Source organism: Solanum dulcamara, chromosome 1 (assembly GCF_947179165.1).
Source record: "Solanum dulcamara chromosome 1, daSolDulc1.2, whole genome shotgun sequence".
NCBI lineage: Eukaryota > Viridiplantae > Streptophyta > Magnoliopsida > Solanales > Solanaceae > Solanum > Solanum dulcamara.
In genome coordinates, this window is record NC_077237.1 from 51,257,821 (window position 1) to 51,274,311 (window position 16,491).

General features: G+C 35.1%; 1 protein-coding gene across 1 annotated transcript; it reads left to right on the forward strand.

Annotated features, from left to right (window-relative positions):
* The first annotated feature begins 5,966 nt into the window (after positions 1 to 5,966).
* On the forward strand, positions 5,967 to 15,246 carry LOC129884389 (uncharacterized). Its single transcript, XM_055958717.1, has 2 exons — positions 5,967 to 6,394; positions 14,115 to 15,246. Exons 1-2 carry the CDS (start codon positions 6,074 to 6,076, stop codon positions 14,979 to 14,981), a joined length of 1,188 nt encoding a protein of 395 aa, XP_055814692.1. The 5' UTR covers positions 5,967 to 6,073; the 3' UTR covers positions 14,982 to 15,246.
* Positions 15,247 to 16,491: the final 1,245 nt, after the last annotated feature.

Sequence of the window (16,491 nt, forward strand, 5' to 3'; positions counted from 1 at the left end):
ACATAAGGAAACGATTAGAACATTATTCTTTAGTAGGAAAAATCATAGACAAAAGTTATTCCTTTATGTCATACGAGAATAAACTAGATAGAACAAACTAGGCGAGTTTCGGAGTTAGTGGGTCCACCTCCAGCCAAGACGAGGTGGCATATATGAATTTCAAACATTTGTCTCTACGAAGTCATCTATCAAGGTTGTAGGATGATTCGATCTCATAAGTAGAAGTTACGGGTGTTTGCACGTTTCTCTTCAATATACATGAGTTTTAAATTCAATTTCACTAAATGGATTTGTAAGAAATTTAAATTCGGATTTCCATGGACAGAATTTTCCTCGAGGCTCAAATTACAACTTACTACACTTAGAATATGCCAAAAGAAGGAAAGGGAGAACTTTACATACCTTATCCGCTTCTTACGCTCACTCAAACTCAAATCCCGTTCCTCCAAAATTTACAAATGGTCACAATTACCAAATTTAAGTTATATACCTTTAAGAATTCAATTTTTAACCCCTTACTTGCCTACAAATTTTGGGCAGCATCTCCCCTATAAGTTCAACATTTTCGAGAATTTAACTCGGCCATAATATCAACAACAACACCCACAAGCATGCCGAAAATATCAACAACTACTACAAAACATTATTTACACTAATAGTCTTTCTTCTTCTCTTTTTTTATTACATAAGGCAATAAATTCTACTCCAACTTCACACCTTCAACTAATATCGATATTTCATATTCATTCACTAACTCAAGACCACTTAGACACAATTCGAAAGTGATTTACATTATTCCACACAATATACAAAAATTCCACCAAAATCATAATCCACCCAAAACTTCTACGAACGCAACGAAGCTACCAAGTCGCATTGTCTTCTTCCAAATTCATTAAGAACAACAATAATTCTCATATTAGAATTCTTCTTCCATAATTGCATAAAAACTATACTAAAATCACATAATACCCTATAACAACTTATAACCAATTTCAAGGCCGTCTCGAATCATTAAACTTTTAATTACACCATAACGGCCATAACAATGCAACTAACAAGCTAAATAAAATTCAATTCCTCTTTCCCTCACCCTCACACCACACGGCCCCACACACTTGCACACCCATACGGTCACACACACACATACATCACAATTTCATGATTTTTATTTAATTCTAACACTTACAACACATACACTTCTTCCATAACATAAAAGATAGAATTCTTACCTTTTTCTTCAAATTTCTACTTGCCACAAATGTAGTTTTCTCGCTTACCCAATTACACCTCGTTGAAGAGGACCTTGAACTTAACAAGAATTCAAGAAGGAAGAGATTTTTGGATCAAAGTTGAAGAACTTGGAAATTTCTTTTCCCTTTCTTTTCCTCAAGTTCGGCCAAGAGGCCTTTTTGGCTCTCACTCTCTCTTTTGTTTTGTTGACGTTGCTTTCTTGAAGTTTCTAGTTACTAGATGATATATTTATATAGAAGATATATGGGTAATGGGCCTTCTTAATTAATTTGCTACATAAGATTAATTTCCATGGGCTTGGGCCACCCCCTTGCTTTGGGCCTCAACTTCTCTTATTATTATTATCTTTTTTGAGCCCAAATAATCATGCATCTTTCTTTTGTAATTCACAAAATAATTTTTTAAGATTTCTAATTTTTCTCCCTCGGTCTTTATCCGTATTTTCACATCAATTTTCCTACACATCACACTGGTATTACATAAAATAAATCATAACCCCATTTCTAGCAAGTCAAAAAAAATTTCTTTCTCAATGCGCAAAAGTGTGAGATGTAGCAAAGCCATAACTAATCGATAAGGTGCCTGTGTTAAATTCATGACCAGCCAAGTCCAATACATAAAATGAGGCCAATAACAACAATAAACAACAGATAATATCTAATGAAGAAAGTTTAGCTATATCTCGATGGAGCGACAAGCTCCCGGGGTGACTTAACTAGGCGTTCTTCACGTCGTTCAATCCAACAATCATCAAAAGCGACTCTAATAAAAATCACACCAACCTCCCATTTCCTAAAGCATCTTAACATCATCAATAAACAATAATAACAGCCAACTAACTACAAAAGGGGGCTGCCTACAACCACAATATCAAAAACAACACCACACGGCTCGAAAATCTATAAAAATAATACTAGGACATGAAATTAAGAAGGAGGGTTGTAAGATATGATTAAATCACCCAAAATGTTGGAAATATGAAGCTTAAAAATCTTTCTCCTTGCAGCAACAGCAAACAAAGCTTAAATAAACAAGAAAATTATACCACAATGACGAACTCATGATGTAGAGCAACTTCCGTTAAGCTTCCCAGTTGAAAAGATCAACACTCATGGACGCTTTAGTAGCTTGTATTCTAATCTTTCAGGGTTTTTGATCATTTTTAATGAAAAGAACGAAGGAGACGGAATATATAAAGCAAACTGACTTAGATTTTGAAGGACCCACTTGAGTTGCCTGCTTGCATAGTTTCACGAAAATGTGAATATCTCACTATTCTGAAGTCGTATGGACGAACGGTTTAACTCGTTGAAAATTAGACTCATAGACCTTCAATTTGATAGGTCATGGGAATTCTAAATCTTTATATATTACAAGAAAAGTGTTGAGACATCTGACCCAAAATTTCAGAGAATTCTTTAACGACATTTACAATGCCTTTTGCCGACTTTTATTTCCCAACTTCCTTGACTTCCACACTTAACATACGAACTTTGTGCAATTAAAATAACTCATAAAACATTTTTCTTAATATGGTAATAAGTCTTAGTATTATTCCAAAAGTACAAGTTAATTCCAACGTTCAAACAGGCGGGGTGTTACACTTAGAATGCTCAAGTCTAAGATAATTAAAAATACGACGACACTTTAATAATCTACTTGCTCACATAAAGGTCTTGGGGTATTCAAACTTACCTAATTCTACTTTTTTAGGATGTTTAACTAGTGATTTAAAGACTATTTTATCAAATATGAGTTGTTCATAAGTATATCAATCTCATTCATGGATTTTTAGCCCAATTAACCTCAGTCGAGCAATTCATCTGCTCAAAGAACCCATTTTTATGAGGTTTCTAGATTCTTTATTATCAAAATTCAAGGCTAGGTTCATAATTTCATGCAAGATGGTAGAATTTAATGGACTAGAATTGAAATCATGCGTAATTATTCTTTCCATACATTTAGGCTCAATAATATAATAATCTAAGGTTCAACATATTAAATCCCATGAAGAACTTATCTTTCAATTCTCGGAGAAAATTGAATTACGGAAGGAAGAGATGAATGAAAAGGACTTACCTCAAGAGAGAAAATCCCTAAGTCCTCGAAAAGTCGCCTTTGGGTTCCCAAGTCGAATATTTTATGTTATGACTAAGTCTCGGCAAAGAATGACTTAAACAGTTGTGTTACTATTTTTCGGCCTTCGCTACAACGAAACGCATACAAGTTTGCCAACTCAGTTCATTTTTCAAAATTTTGCAAACTCTTAACCCACGGGGATATATTCAAGGGTATTATGGCCCTAAGCAACCATAACGACGAAACATGTCATTAAACTAAGCCAAGGAATTGGAGACATCAGTGATGATGGCACACATTATATTAGTGTGGCGTGGATGAAGCGAAGGGTTGCCTCTAGAATATTGTGTGACAAGAAAGTACCACAAAAACTTAAATAAATGTCATACAAAGTGGTAGTTAGACAAACTTTATTGTATGGGGTGGAGTGCTGGCTAGTCAATAACTCGAATGTTTAGAAGATGTAAGTTGCAGAAATGAAGATGTTGAGATGGATGTATTGACATACTAAAAGCAACATGATCAGGAATACATAGAGGACAAGATGAAGGAAGCGAGACATAGATGATTTGGATATATAATGAGGACGAGCATAGAGACCCTAGTGAGAGGTGCAGAAAGTTGGATATAACGGGTACGAGAGAGGTAGATGTAGGCCAAAGAAGTATTGAGGAGAGGTGATTCGACATGACATGACACAAATCCAACTTATCGAGAATATCACCCTAAATAGGAGGGCGTGGACTTCACATATTATGATAGAAGAATAGAGGATAGTCCAGTGTTGTTTGTCGTAGTAATAACCTTATTCTTAAAGTGTATTGCTTTTGTATTCCTTTATAATATGCGTTTATTGTGCTTCAGCTATTGCACTATATTGTTACTTTTATTATTTCTTTTGACTAGTTGATATATTTTCGTCACTATCATTGTTTTCTCTTTCATACCTACTTTGATTTGCTATACTCAAGTCAAGGGTCTTTCGAAAACAGTCTCTTTGCACTTTCATAAAAATAAATTTGAAATTCAAAAAGAATAAGGAATAATATTAAAAATATAATTAGTTATGCATTCCATCCGTTTACACAGACGACGTGTGGATACTTTAAACCAAAAATTTCTCATTTTGTAATGGTGAGAAAAAAGTTAGAAACTGACATTTTTGTTAATTTTGATAACATCAGAAGCATATGTAACTGTATAGTATAACTAAGAACAAATTTAACTTTTAAAAAGGGTATTTTAAACCTTTTTTCTTATTGAAAAATATGAAATTTTAGTTAAATTTTATACAAAATTAATAAACAAACATTATTATGAAATCTGACTCTCAAATTCTATCTAAAGATGAGTGGCTCCTGGAAGCGGGACTCATAAGCTATTCGGATTGGGTTTTGATTTTTGGCTAACTTAGAAATTTCATTGTATGTCTTTTGACTTATTGTTATTATTTTAACATAAAATCAAATATTTATGAGTACTTTCTATATTTATTCAAACACTAGAGAAAATATTCAAAAAATATTTTATGTTAAAAATACTTAAAATAAATTAATGTAAACAAAATTTCCAAAAAGATAAATCATTCATAGTTGTAAAAATAAGGGATAATACATCAAAACCCCTTCAACTTGGCACCATAACTTACTTTAGTACTTTAACTACACGAATATTTAAATGCCACTCTTAACAACTTTGAAATGAATTAAATATAATCCCGAGATCATAAAACCACTTTCACCTGTCATATCATCGCCATGTAAGCATCACATCACTATCATATCAGCACCACATTATTTCTTTTATTTATTCTCTAACACATCTTAAATTAATTTATCTTAATTAATTAATTGAAAATATATATTTTTAAAAATCAAAATATAAAAATGGCCCACTTTTGATTTCCCCCCGTCCCGCCCCTGCATCCACCCCCACCCACCCATCAATTCTTTCTTTTTCCTTCTTCGCCATTTTGTCCTTCACTGTTCTTCTTCTTTCTCTTCCCCCCAACCTTTTTTTTTTCTTATCCTCTTCCTTTCTTTCTTTTCCCTTAAAATGAGATAAGCAAATAAGAATGGAAGTTTTCTTCCTTTAAAAGTAAATCACCATTAATGTATCTTAATTTCTCACCAAGATGTATATCAATGACGAATTTGAGAAATTAAAATTTTAAAGCAAACATGTAATTGATATTTCGATGATGGATATGGTAGAGTTGAAGACAAAGATGGAGAAAAAAATAATGCTTCTATGGAGAAGAAGCTATATTGGGGAAGAATAATAATAAAAAAATTTAAAAAATTGTGGCTAATAAGAAAATTTACATATTTTAATAAAAGTTAATATATCAAGAAAATAATATTTAAAATATTAATTATATATTGACCTATAAAAAGGCTATGTGTATAAATTTATCATATTTTTTATAAAAAAATATCTTCACTCGCTTTAAGGAGAATATAGTCACTCTCTTTGTCATGTCACCCTTTAGAATGATATTTAATTTACTTAAAATTATTAAAAAATATTTAAAACCCATATAATTAAAGTACAAAGTAAGTTATACTGTCAAATTGGGGGTTTTGATATATTAAAATAAAAATTGGGTATCATGTAATCTCAGGCGGTGGTGGACAAATATAATGTATAAAAGTAACCTAAAGCTACCCAAGCGCTATTCAGCAGGAAAGGGCAAACAAACAGTTAAATAGTACACATTATTAAGCAGGACGTACAAAGCATGGACGATGAGAGCTTCAGAGCCCGCGTACACAAAGTTTTCGGCTGTCTGTCTTCATCATCACCTTCACCTTCGGCATCGGTGTGGTCTCTCAGCGACGACGATGTGGAGAAGAAAGAGTGGAATCGAAGCGCACTGAAGCAAGGGAAAGACGATGATGACCATAACCTTTGCTCTTCATCGTATGATGGATTATTCAAACAAAAATGCAGGAACATGACTCAAGAGCTCGAAAATGTTATCAATGATGATGGAAGTGGTTTTGATGATGTTTGGGAGATCAGATCCTCTATTGGCTTAGATTCCACGCTTGATAATGAGGTATTTTAATCTATGTCTATTATTTTATTTGAAAGTTTATTCATTTTATACTGAATCCTATTACAACCAAAATTCCAAAAATATTTTCTTCATTAAAATCTGGTGTTTGTTTCGTTTGTTGTACAAGTAGGGGTGATGTATTTTAATTACAGGGAGTAGTGTAGGTATAACTTTAAAGTGGTGTGTTTCTGTGATATGTTTGTATTTAGAAGGTTGCTAAGAAAGTTTTAAGTGTTCCACTAAAGCAATTGACATGGAGTAAAAGTTGATAAATTTACATATGAAAATGACTTCTTCAAATAAGTCATTTTCCTCTTTTTGGGTATATAACATTTTCCTCAAAGTAAACATTTACTTATATACCAAACACACTCTTTAAGTATGGAATTTTTGGCTTCCAGATGCTAATTCAGGCATGGGCAATCCTTTACACAATTAATACGGGCTTATCCTCTTAGCTGTGTAATTCAGAATATTTTTTCCAGAGGAGCAGAAATGTCATTGTTTTATTTGACTTTGCTTTGAAAGCCTACTGCTTGATACTGAATTTTAAAGCAATTATCAATTCCACTATATTAATGATTGGAGAGAGGTTATGTATTTGTTGTTAACATGATTTTTATGTTGCAATGTTAATGCTAGTGTTTTCAAAGACTTTTTTGGGCGAGTCCTAGAGCATGGCGTCGTAAAAACACACCGGTGTAATTTGGCCAAGTGAAAGTATCATGAAGTGTAAGCCTCATTGTTCTAGGCATACATTTAGGCGTTGGCCGATATTTTGTTTTGGGGCATAAGAAAACCTCTCCTAATTAGAATTAGAATTGCTAATTAAGGGAAGATTTGGATCGCCTTGCAACTACTAATTGATGGAAGATTTGGATCGCCTTGCAAAGTTCAGGTGCAGATATGACCCTCTTCAATTTAGGAAAAAAAGGATATGCAGAGATCAAAGAAAATTGGTATATAGGATACGCAATACTAGCTACCCAATTGGTGAAACAAGGCACAAGTTGGGCTCCGAAGCACAAGGAGAAGGAGAGAGGATGCATTATCAGCTATTAAAGGGAACAAGCATGAAATGGCAAATTGCCTTAAATAATGTGGAATTGTGGATTAGCAATTGCCTTTTATCAAGTTCTAGATATTTTTTATGATGATTTATTACGTTCTAGATCTCAAGAAAGAAAATAAAAAACGGTATATATTTTGCTAAGTGAAACTAGATAAGCTTAGAACACTCAAATAACCAAATTTTATGAAGTAATTGATAGCAGAAACGTGAAAATATAAAGAACAAGGAAAAACAACAATATTTAATGTGGTTCAGATTAGAATGATCCTACGTCCACCAGAAAATAACTGACTTTATATTAACAAAAAAAAGAGAGAGATACCAAATATATCTAAGAGAATTGCTTTCTCAACTTTCTACTCTTCTAATGTATTTTAGAACTGCCTTAGAATATGAAAAGACAAGTAAGATGTGTGTTTCAAATTAATCAAGAGCTACCTATTTATAGGAATGTATTCTTGTTCTTGATGTCATTCATGACATCACCATGTGTCAAAATGTCAAGGTTTAACTTGTGAAATCATTTTATGGTTTAACAAACTTTCACCTACAAAGTTACTACCTTGACTTTTTGTACCAATGAAGAATTATCTTCCTACCAATTTTCACATTAATTTATCTAGAATTTTATCGATTTTAACAAATCCCCACCTTGGCAAGATTCTCCATTTTCAACTTTCTCTCTACAACTTTTTATTGTGTTTTCAACTTCAACTCTTTCAATCTCCACCATGGTTTGCATTCCGAGCATGTGTATGAACAACTCTGGTCAAAACTTCCAAGCTTACTTGGCAATTCTGTTGTAAGAAACAAGAAGAATCAAACCTTTGTTGAACACACTATCTCCACCTCTACCTAGCAGTTGTTCTCCAAGAGTTGCATCAGTTGATGCATACTCCCGCCAAGTCCTTGCAGTGTGCAAACTGGCAAGCGGTACTTTCTTGGTCAACATGTTTGCCACGTTATCGTCTATGATAACCTTCTCGACCTTGATAGCTCTCTCTTTAATGGCATCTCGAATGAAATGAAATCTGACATCAATATGTTTGGTGAGCTCATGAAATTTTTGAATTTTAATCAAATGAATAGCACTTTGACTATCACATCTTAGAGTTGATTTCAGCTGAACCAAACTCAATTCTGCCGCCAAACCTTTCAACTAGATAACTTCTTTCACCGCCTCTGTTGTAGATAAAGTGACAATCGACTGTAAAGTCGATTTCCAACTAACGACACTGCCAACGAGAGTAAAGATGTATCCAGTTGCGGACCTTCTTCTATCAAGATCCCCTGCATAGTCAGAATCCACATAACCGAGAACTGAAATATCTTCACTTTTTCGAAAGGTTAGGCCAACATCAAAAGCTTCTTTGAGATATCTTAATATCCACTTGACAACTTCCCAATGCCTTTTTCCTGGATTGGTCGTGTACTTGCTTACCACACTTACATATTGAGCAATATATAAATATGTGCACACCATAGCATACATAATGCTATCAACTTCGCTAGCCTAAGAAACTTTTGACATATGCTCCACCTTATCTTCAGACCGAGGCATTTGTAACTCTGAAAGCTTAAAATGAGAAGGTAACGTTATAATTACAGGCTTGCTCATCTGCACATTGAATCTATCAAGAACCTGGGAAAGATGTACAATACCATAGTCTCTTGAAATCTCCATTCTAAAAAATTTCTTTACTGCTCCTAAATCCTTCATGTCAAATTCCTTGCTCTAACAATTTCTTCAAAATATTTATCTCTGTGATGTTGTTAGCAAGAATAAGCATATAATCAACATACAATAATAAATAAATCATAGAGTTACTAGACATCTTCTTGTGATACACACAACTATGAAATGCACTCCTCGAGAATCCATGAATAGTCATGAATGTATCAAACCTCTTGTACCACTATCTAGGAGATTTCTTCAAACCATACAAAGACTTCTTCAGTTGGCATACATGATCTTCTTTTCCCTCAGCTTGGAAACCTTCAGGCTGATCCATATAGATTGTCTCTTCTAGATCACTATGTAAGAAAGAAATTTTGACATCAAGTTGTTGAAGCTCCAAATCAAATTGTGCAACCAATGCTAGTAGCACGCGAATTGAGCTATGTTTCCCGACTGGAGATAAGATTTCATTATAGTCAATTCCCTCCTTCTGACTAAAACCCTTTGCAACCAATCTCGCCTTGAACCTAGCATCTTCCACTTCTGGAATAACTTCTTCCTTTTTGTAGACCCATTTGCATCCAACTATCCTCTTCCCTTTTAGCCTTTCAACTAAGACCCATGTCTCATTTTTGTGAAGAGACTCCATCTCTTCCATCATGGCTAACCGCCATTGTGCAGCATTCTTTCAAGAAGTTGCTTCAACAAACGAGGAGTGCTCGAGGTCTTTAATTTCTTCTTCTGCAGCTACGAACACATATGCAATCAGATTTGCTTGCTCTATAAGACGTTCTGGTTTCTGTATCTGCCTTTTGTCCCTTTCCTTCGCAATTGGATATGGTTCATTGACAACTTCTTCAAGATCTATATCTTTTGACTCATCAACTAAAGTCTCTTGATCCTTTTCCTTGGTAAGCTCCACTGGTAGCTTCACCTACTCATCGTTCTCATTTCTTGATAACTCCACAGAAACTTTACGAGGATCAAGTATAGTAGATTCATCAAAGGTAACATATCTACTAACTATAAATTTGAGTAAAGACAAACTCTAAAGTTTGTACCCTTTACTCCATCTACATACCCTACGAATATGGCCTTCTTATCCCTTGGTTCAAGCTTTCCTTCATTAACATGATATGAATATGGCCTTCTTAGCCCTTGGTTCAAGCTTTCCTTCATTAACATGATAATAAGCTGGACACCCAAATATTCGCAAGTATGAATAGTTAGAGGGTTCACTTGACTATACGCCATTCAGAGTCTTAAAGTCAATTGCTGATACTGGAGATCGATTGACAATATGAGAAGCAGTGTGAACTGCTTCAACCCAAAACACAAACACTTGAGTCATTTTGGCTTGTAAGAGCATACAATGAGCCTTCTCAAGAAGAGTTTTGTTCATTCTCTCAGCAACTCCATTCTGTTATGGTGTGTGCCTGACCGTCTTGTGTCTTGCAATCCCATTAACCTTGCATAAATCATTGAACTCTTCTCTGCAAAACTCCAAGCCATTGTCTGTGCAAAGATACTTGATTTTTCTCTCCATTTGATTCTCTACCAAAATCTTTCGTTCTTTTAATGCTTCAAAAGCATCACCTTTTGCCTTCAAGAAATGCACCCAAACCTTTCGTGAAAAATCATCAATGAATGTGAGAAAGATACCTCTTTCCTCCCTTCGATGGAAGCTTAGAGGGACCCCATAAATCTTAATGGATGTAGTGAAGCACCCCTGCAGTTTTGTGCTTGTCAGTGCTGAAGCTGACCTTCTTTTGCTTCCCTAGGATGCACTGCTTACAGAATTCAACTGTGCTGATCTTCTCACCATTCAAAAGGTTGTGTTTGCTCAACATCTCCAGTTGTCATGCACTCATATTGCCCAATCTCATGTGCCATAATCTTGCCTTGTCATCATTAGATAACCACACTGTAGATGCATTAACAGAGCCAACAATGGTGCTTCTTGCTAGTGTGTAGAGGCCATCCTCTAGCTTGGCCTTCACCTTCAGCATGACTAAAGACCCTTTAGTCACTTACATAGTACCTCCTTTGCTCATATACTTGTAGCCTTGTTTATCCAGAGTACCCAGGGAGATCAAATTCTTCTTCATATCAGGAACATGAGGGACTTCTGTAATAGTCCTCACGATTCCATCATGGCAGCGAACTCGAACTAAACCAATACCGACTATTTTACAAGTTGCATTATTGCCCATTATACGGTTCCTCCACTTGTCTCATAACTGCTGAACCAATCTCTTCGGATTTTCATATGCAGAGTACAACCAGAGTCTAACACCCATTTGTTGTCATAGACTCCACTATTGAAGATGTTGTTAGTACATATTCATCATCAAAATCATGTATCTGCTCAACAATGGATGCACTAGCCTTTTCTTTGGACTTTGACATATAACAATCTCGTTCAAAGTGTCCCTTCCTGTGAGAGCCCCAACACTCTGCATTCTTCTTTTTCACACGAGACTTTAGTCTGTGCTTTAATTTGCTCCTTCCCTGTTGGCTAGTATGGCCTCTCACAAAGAGCCCACTAGCTTCATCATCTTTGTCTCCTTTAAAATGCCTCCGCACATCACAAGAGTTAACTGCTTGCCGCACTTGCTCATGAGTGATTGGCTCCTTGCTATACATCATTGAATTCTGAATATCACGATATTTTGAAGTCAATGAAAATAGCAAAACACATGCAAGCATCTCCTCATCCTTTTTAATTCCTACAGTCTGTAATTCCATAACAAGTTTATTGAATGCATCTAGATGGTCTTGCAACAAAGTACCTGACTCCATTTTAAATGTGTGAAGACGCTATTGTAACAACATCCTTGTTGTCACTGACCGATCCTGGTAAAGCCCTTCCAACCTTTTCCATAACCGTTTGGCCGTCTCCTCGATACTTGTACTCACTTCACAAAGTACGTTAGGTGCAAGGGATAGTTGGATTACACTCAATGCATTTCCTTTAATCTTCTCCTTGTTGGAATTCAATGCGGTATCAGGGTACTTTCCATCAATAGCATGGATTGAATCTTCCCTCCGCAGTAACGCCATCCACTAAATTTTTCAGATATTGAAGTTGTTGCATTCACTAAATTTGTCAATTTCAAACTTCATGGAACTCATTGTTACTTGTTCTTCCTCTTTTACTACAAAGTATTTGGAAATACAGGAAACCAAAGTAATTCTTTTCTGATGTGAAAGTTCAGACTTTGCTACAATCGCAGAGCATATTCAGATAGAACCTTGGCTCTCATACCAATTGTTAGCGAAAATGTGAAAATATAAAGAACAAGGAAGAACAACAATATTTAACGTGGTTCAGATCAGTATGATCCTACATCCACTAGAGAACAGTTGCCTTTATATTAACAAAGAAAGGGGAGAGATCTCAAATACATCTAAGAGAATTGCTCTCTCAACTCTCTACTTTTCTAATGTATTTTAGGAATGGCTTAGAATATTTAAAGACAAGTAAGATGTGTGTTTCAAATGAATCAAGATCTAGCTATTTATAGGAATGAATTCTTATTCTTGATGTCAATCATGACATCGTGTCAAAATGTCAAGGTTTAACTTGTGAAATCATTTTATGGTTTACCAAACTTTTACCTACAAAGTTACTACCTTGACTTTTTGTACCAATGAAGAATTAACTTCCTACCAAATCTTCACATTAATTCATCTAGAATTTTGTCAATTTTAACAGTAACAGTAGCTTCTTATGGCACACCTAAGCTTTTGACAATGAAATACCCCCATCTACATGCTAATTTTAGGAACAGATGATCTTAGAACAGCAAATATGCTGATTATCTCTAGTTTTTTGAAGTTCAAGGATACTTTGACTCAAGTAGAGAAGTGTACATTCACTGACCACTTAAAACTACAGTCTTCTACAACCAAACAAAGGACTGTAGAACAAGGATACCCATGAATAGAATTGTACCATTCGGGGTAAGATCTCACCAATAACTAAAGAACGAATAGCAAAAGAATCAGACGAGGTGAATCTTCATCACTGCACAACCCAGAAAATGCTGTCGTACTATGCCTTCCAACTCAATGAACAAAAAAACTCATGCTTTTAGCTTCTTCAGCCATTACCCAATACAACCTTTTAGCTCTCTCTCAAATATACGTACAACTTATCACTTCTCAGAAACCCCACAATCTAAAATTGCTAGCTCCGAATACTTCTATTCTTTTTTGTAAGTTAGTTCCTATTGTTTTATGAGTGTAGAAATTGGTGCACATGGTGGTTTCCGATGGTGGAGGATGGAGGCTTTTGGGTGGGTTTTTGGAGGTCATTTTTTTGGGGGGTGGGAGCGGTGGTGTCGGAGGTAAGGGGTAAACGGGTTTTTTGTTATGAAATTATTTCCATACAGGTCAATATAGTCTTAAGTAAAGAGAACTCCAGGTGTTTTAAATTCCATGTTTCTGTCAGGTTTTGTGATTGGATGGTGTTTGGATTTTAATTTTCTTTTGAGGTTTGAAACAATCTCAAATATTCTTACTGCCAAACTGTGGCTTACTGTTGGCAAAAGGTGGCAATGGTGGTGGCTAGATTTTGGGGGGGGGGGGTGAAAGTTGGTGGAGATGTTGGCGGGGTAGAGAGGAGGAAGGAGAAAAATAAAAAAATGTATCTTAATTTTGAGCCACGTGGAAATTTCTGTTGCTAAACATTAGGGTTAGAGACTAATTAGTCTCAAAGCTTCTGCTCTTTGGAAATAAGGTCAAATATAGCTCATTTTGTAAACGACGAAGTCATATTTGTCCCCAACTATTAACGGAGGGTAAATTTGGACCATTTTGCATAGTTCAAGGGTAATTTGACCGATTTCCATTCTAAATTGTAATTATAGGCAAGATACTATCTTTGCAGGCCTGTGAAGTGTTCAACTGCTATGGATAATTTCTTTTTGTTTGAGACTTATGATCCTTCTTGATTTCTCTTGCAGGAGGAGGAAGATGAATATGATAGAGTGGCTGAGGGCGGAGTGGATGCTGGTGATCGCTTGTACATGAAAAATATTATTGATCAGGAAACATCTTGTGATCCTTCCGGACATAACATCCGTAGAGATCCACGTGCAAATCATATGGCTGCACAAGTTAGGCTGAAGGAAGATGCTGATGCAGCGGAGAAATGTGAAACACATTTTGATGGTATCACTCTAAGTGGTGAGCAGCATTCAGCTAAACCACTTCAGGATCACTGTAACGTGAAGCCAATTTTGAAAAAAACAAGGAAATCAGTGAATGGTGGGCTCAAGTCTACTAAACGGGTCAGGTTTGATCCTGGTTGTAAAGATGAATCTGAAGGGGCATCAGAACTAAAAGTTTCTTGGGCAGCTCCTGCATCAGCAAAATCTAATTTTGAAGACAATGAATCCATTAGCAGTAGGCTGAAGGTTCCTGATCATGTTCTCAACCCGACAAAGTATACTTGCTATAGTTTGGATTCACCTAGTGAGCTTGTTGATGAGTCAAATAGTCAAGCTTGCAGACACGTTCTTGAGGAGGTTGAGAAGTCAAAGGATGATCAACTGGCACAAGTGTCAGATACTAATTCTAAATCAGTAGTTTTTGTACCTAGGCAGAAGAACACGGATGCTATAGCAGCAATGGATGCAACTCTGTCAAAGGGAATGCTTGAAGATGCTTGTAATGAATCCTTGCACCCAAAGGGCTTCCCTGTTTGCATTGCTGCTGGAGAGGAAGATCCAATGGAAGAAGATATGGAAGCACGTGTGGCTGAGAATAACATTGTGCCCCGAAAACCAGAACGTCGATATCGAATCAAGGCAGGGATGGAGGACACTTGATCTTATGTTTACTAGAAGCTAGTATCTGTGTTAGTTGTTCATTTAGCAGAAATGTTATTTGCAAGTTCTTGGCTTTGCTACCTCCGACCCCAAAACACCATCACCAAATAAAAAAAGGAAAAGAAACAATATATGTCCCATTCCTCACCCAGGATTATAAACATATATTGTAGTGTGCTTTTACATGACCCGTATATTTTTAAGGGCGTTGAACAATTCGTGATCAAATTTTACTTGTAATTGTCTTTATTATTTGGTGGGCTCACCATGATTGGTAATTTTTCCATTGTGTTATCATGTCGATGGTGTGTGTATGTAAACTAGACTAGATACAACGCGGCTAGAATTTGGAGTAAGCCCTAATTTTATTATAATATTAGATATTTTAAGTTGTTAATTATTATGATATAAAATAATTTTTAAATAATATATGTTATTCTTCTTGTGTCAATTTATGTGACATTTATAGAAATTCGAGAGCTATTCAAATTTTTTACATGTCTTTTTAATTTTTAAGTTGTTAATAATTAAGATTTATCATATCTTTTGTCAGTTTTAAATAATATATGTTACTTTATTTGTCTTTATTTATATGGCATTGATAGAATTTCAGAAGTCCATCAACTTCTTTATGTCTTCTAAATTTTTTCACTTAATAATTATTGTATTAGTAGTACCTCTTTTAAGTATTTTAAGTTACTAATTATTATAATTGGTATTACCTTTACGTAATTTTCAAATAGTATATATTACTCACTATATCCATTATGTGATTATAATCAATTAAAATTTATTTAATAAAATTTTTAAAATGATTTGGATTATATTAAATTCAAGATATATTAGTCCGAATAAATATTGTGAATTAATATAATTTGATTTATTATTTAGATACAATAAATTTGGATTTAATTAAAGTCCAATTTCATTGGGCTAATCCATCGAATTGGGCTACAAATGATGAGCCACCTTAGCTAACCCAAATGTCATATCATCCTAGAGACCCAGTTTGGTGCCACATGTCAAATGATGTGGCATGCCAAGTCAAATGAAGAAAACCAATAGGATCATGCCGTGTGTCAAAATGACATGGCATGCCTAGTCAAATTAAAGGCCAACAAAAATGTGCCACATGTACAAGTGACGTGTTTCGGCCAATCAAATATCGACATGTCATTAAAATTTGATGGGCCTAAGAAAGCCTGTTCTTATCACTGCTCTGTCATGTCACTTAAATATGATTGACCGAAAGGAAGCTTGTTCTCATCATAACTCCTCTATTCTATAACTATAAATAGGGGTCCTCATAATTCAGAAATCACATCCGAATTCTAACAAGAAGCTAAAGAGAGCTCGTGGATCAAACGCCACATACTTCTCTACAAGCTACAAGTTCTAGAACTCAAACACTCCAACATTCAAGTTCAACAACAACTCAAGATCAAGTCCACCAGATCAAGAACAAGCTCAAAAGACCTTGAATTCAAGTATAAGTCAAGATCAAGTTCAA

Coding starts and splice junctions, on each gene's coding strand:
- LOC129884389 (XM_055958717.1), top strand. CDS start 6,074: ATGGACGATGAGAGCTTCAGAGCCCGCGTACACAAAGTTTTCGGCTGT. Junction 6,395..14,114: donor ATTCCACGCTTGATAATGAG/GTATTTTAATCT, acceptor TTTCTCTTGCAG/GAGGAGGAAGATGAATATGA.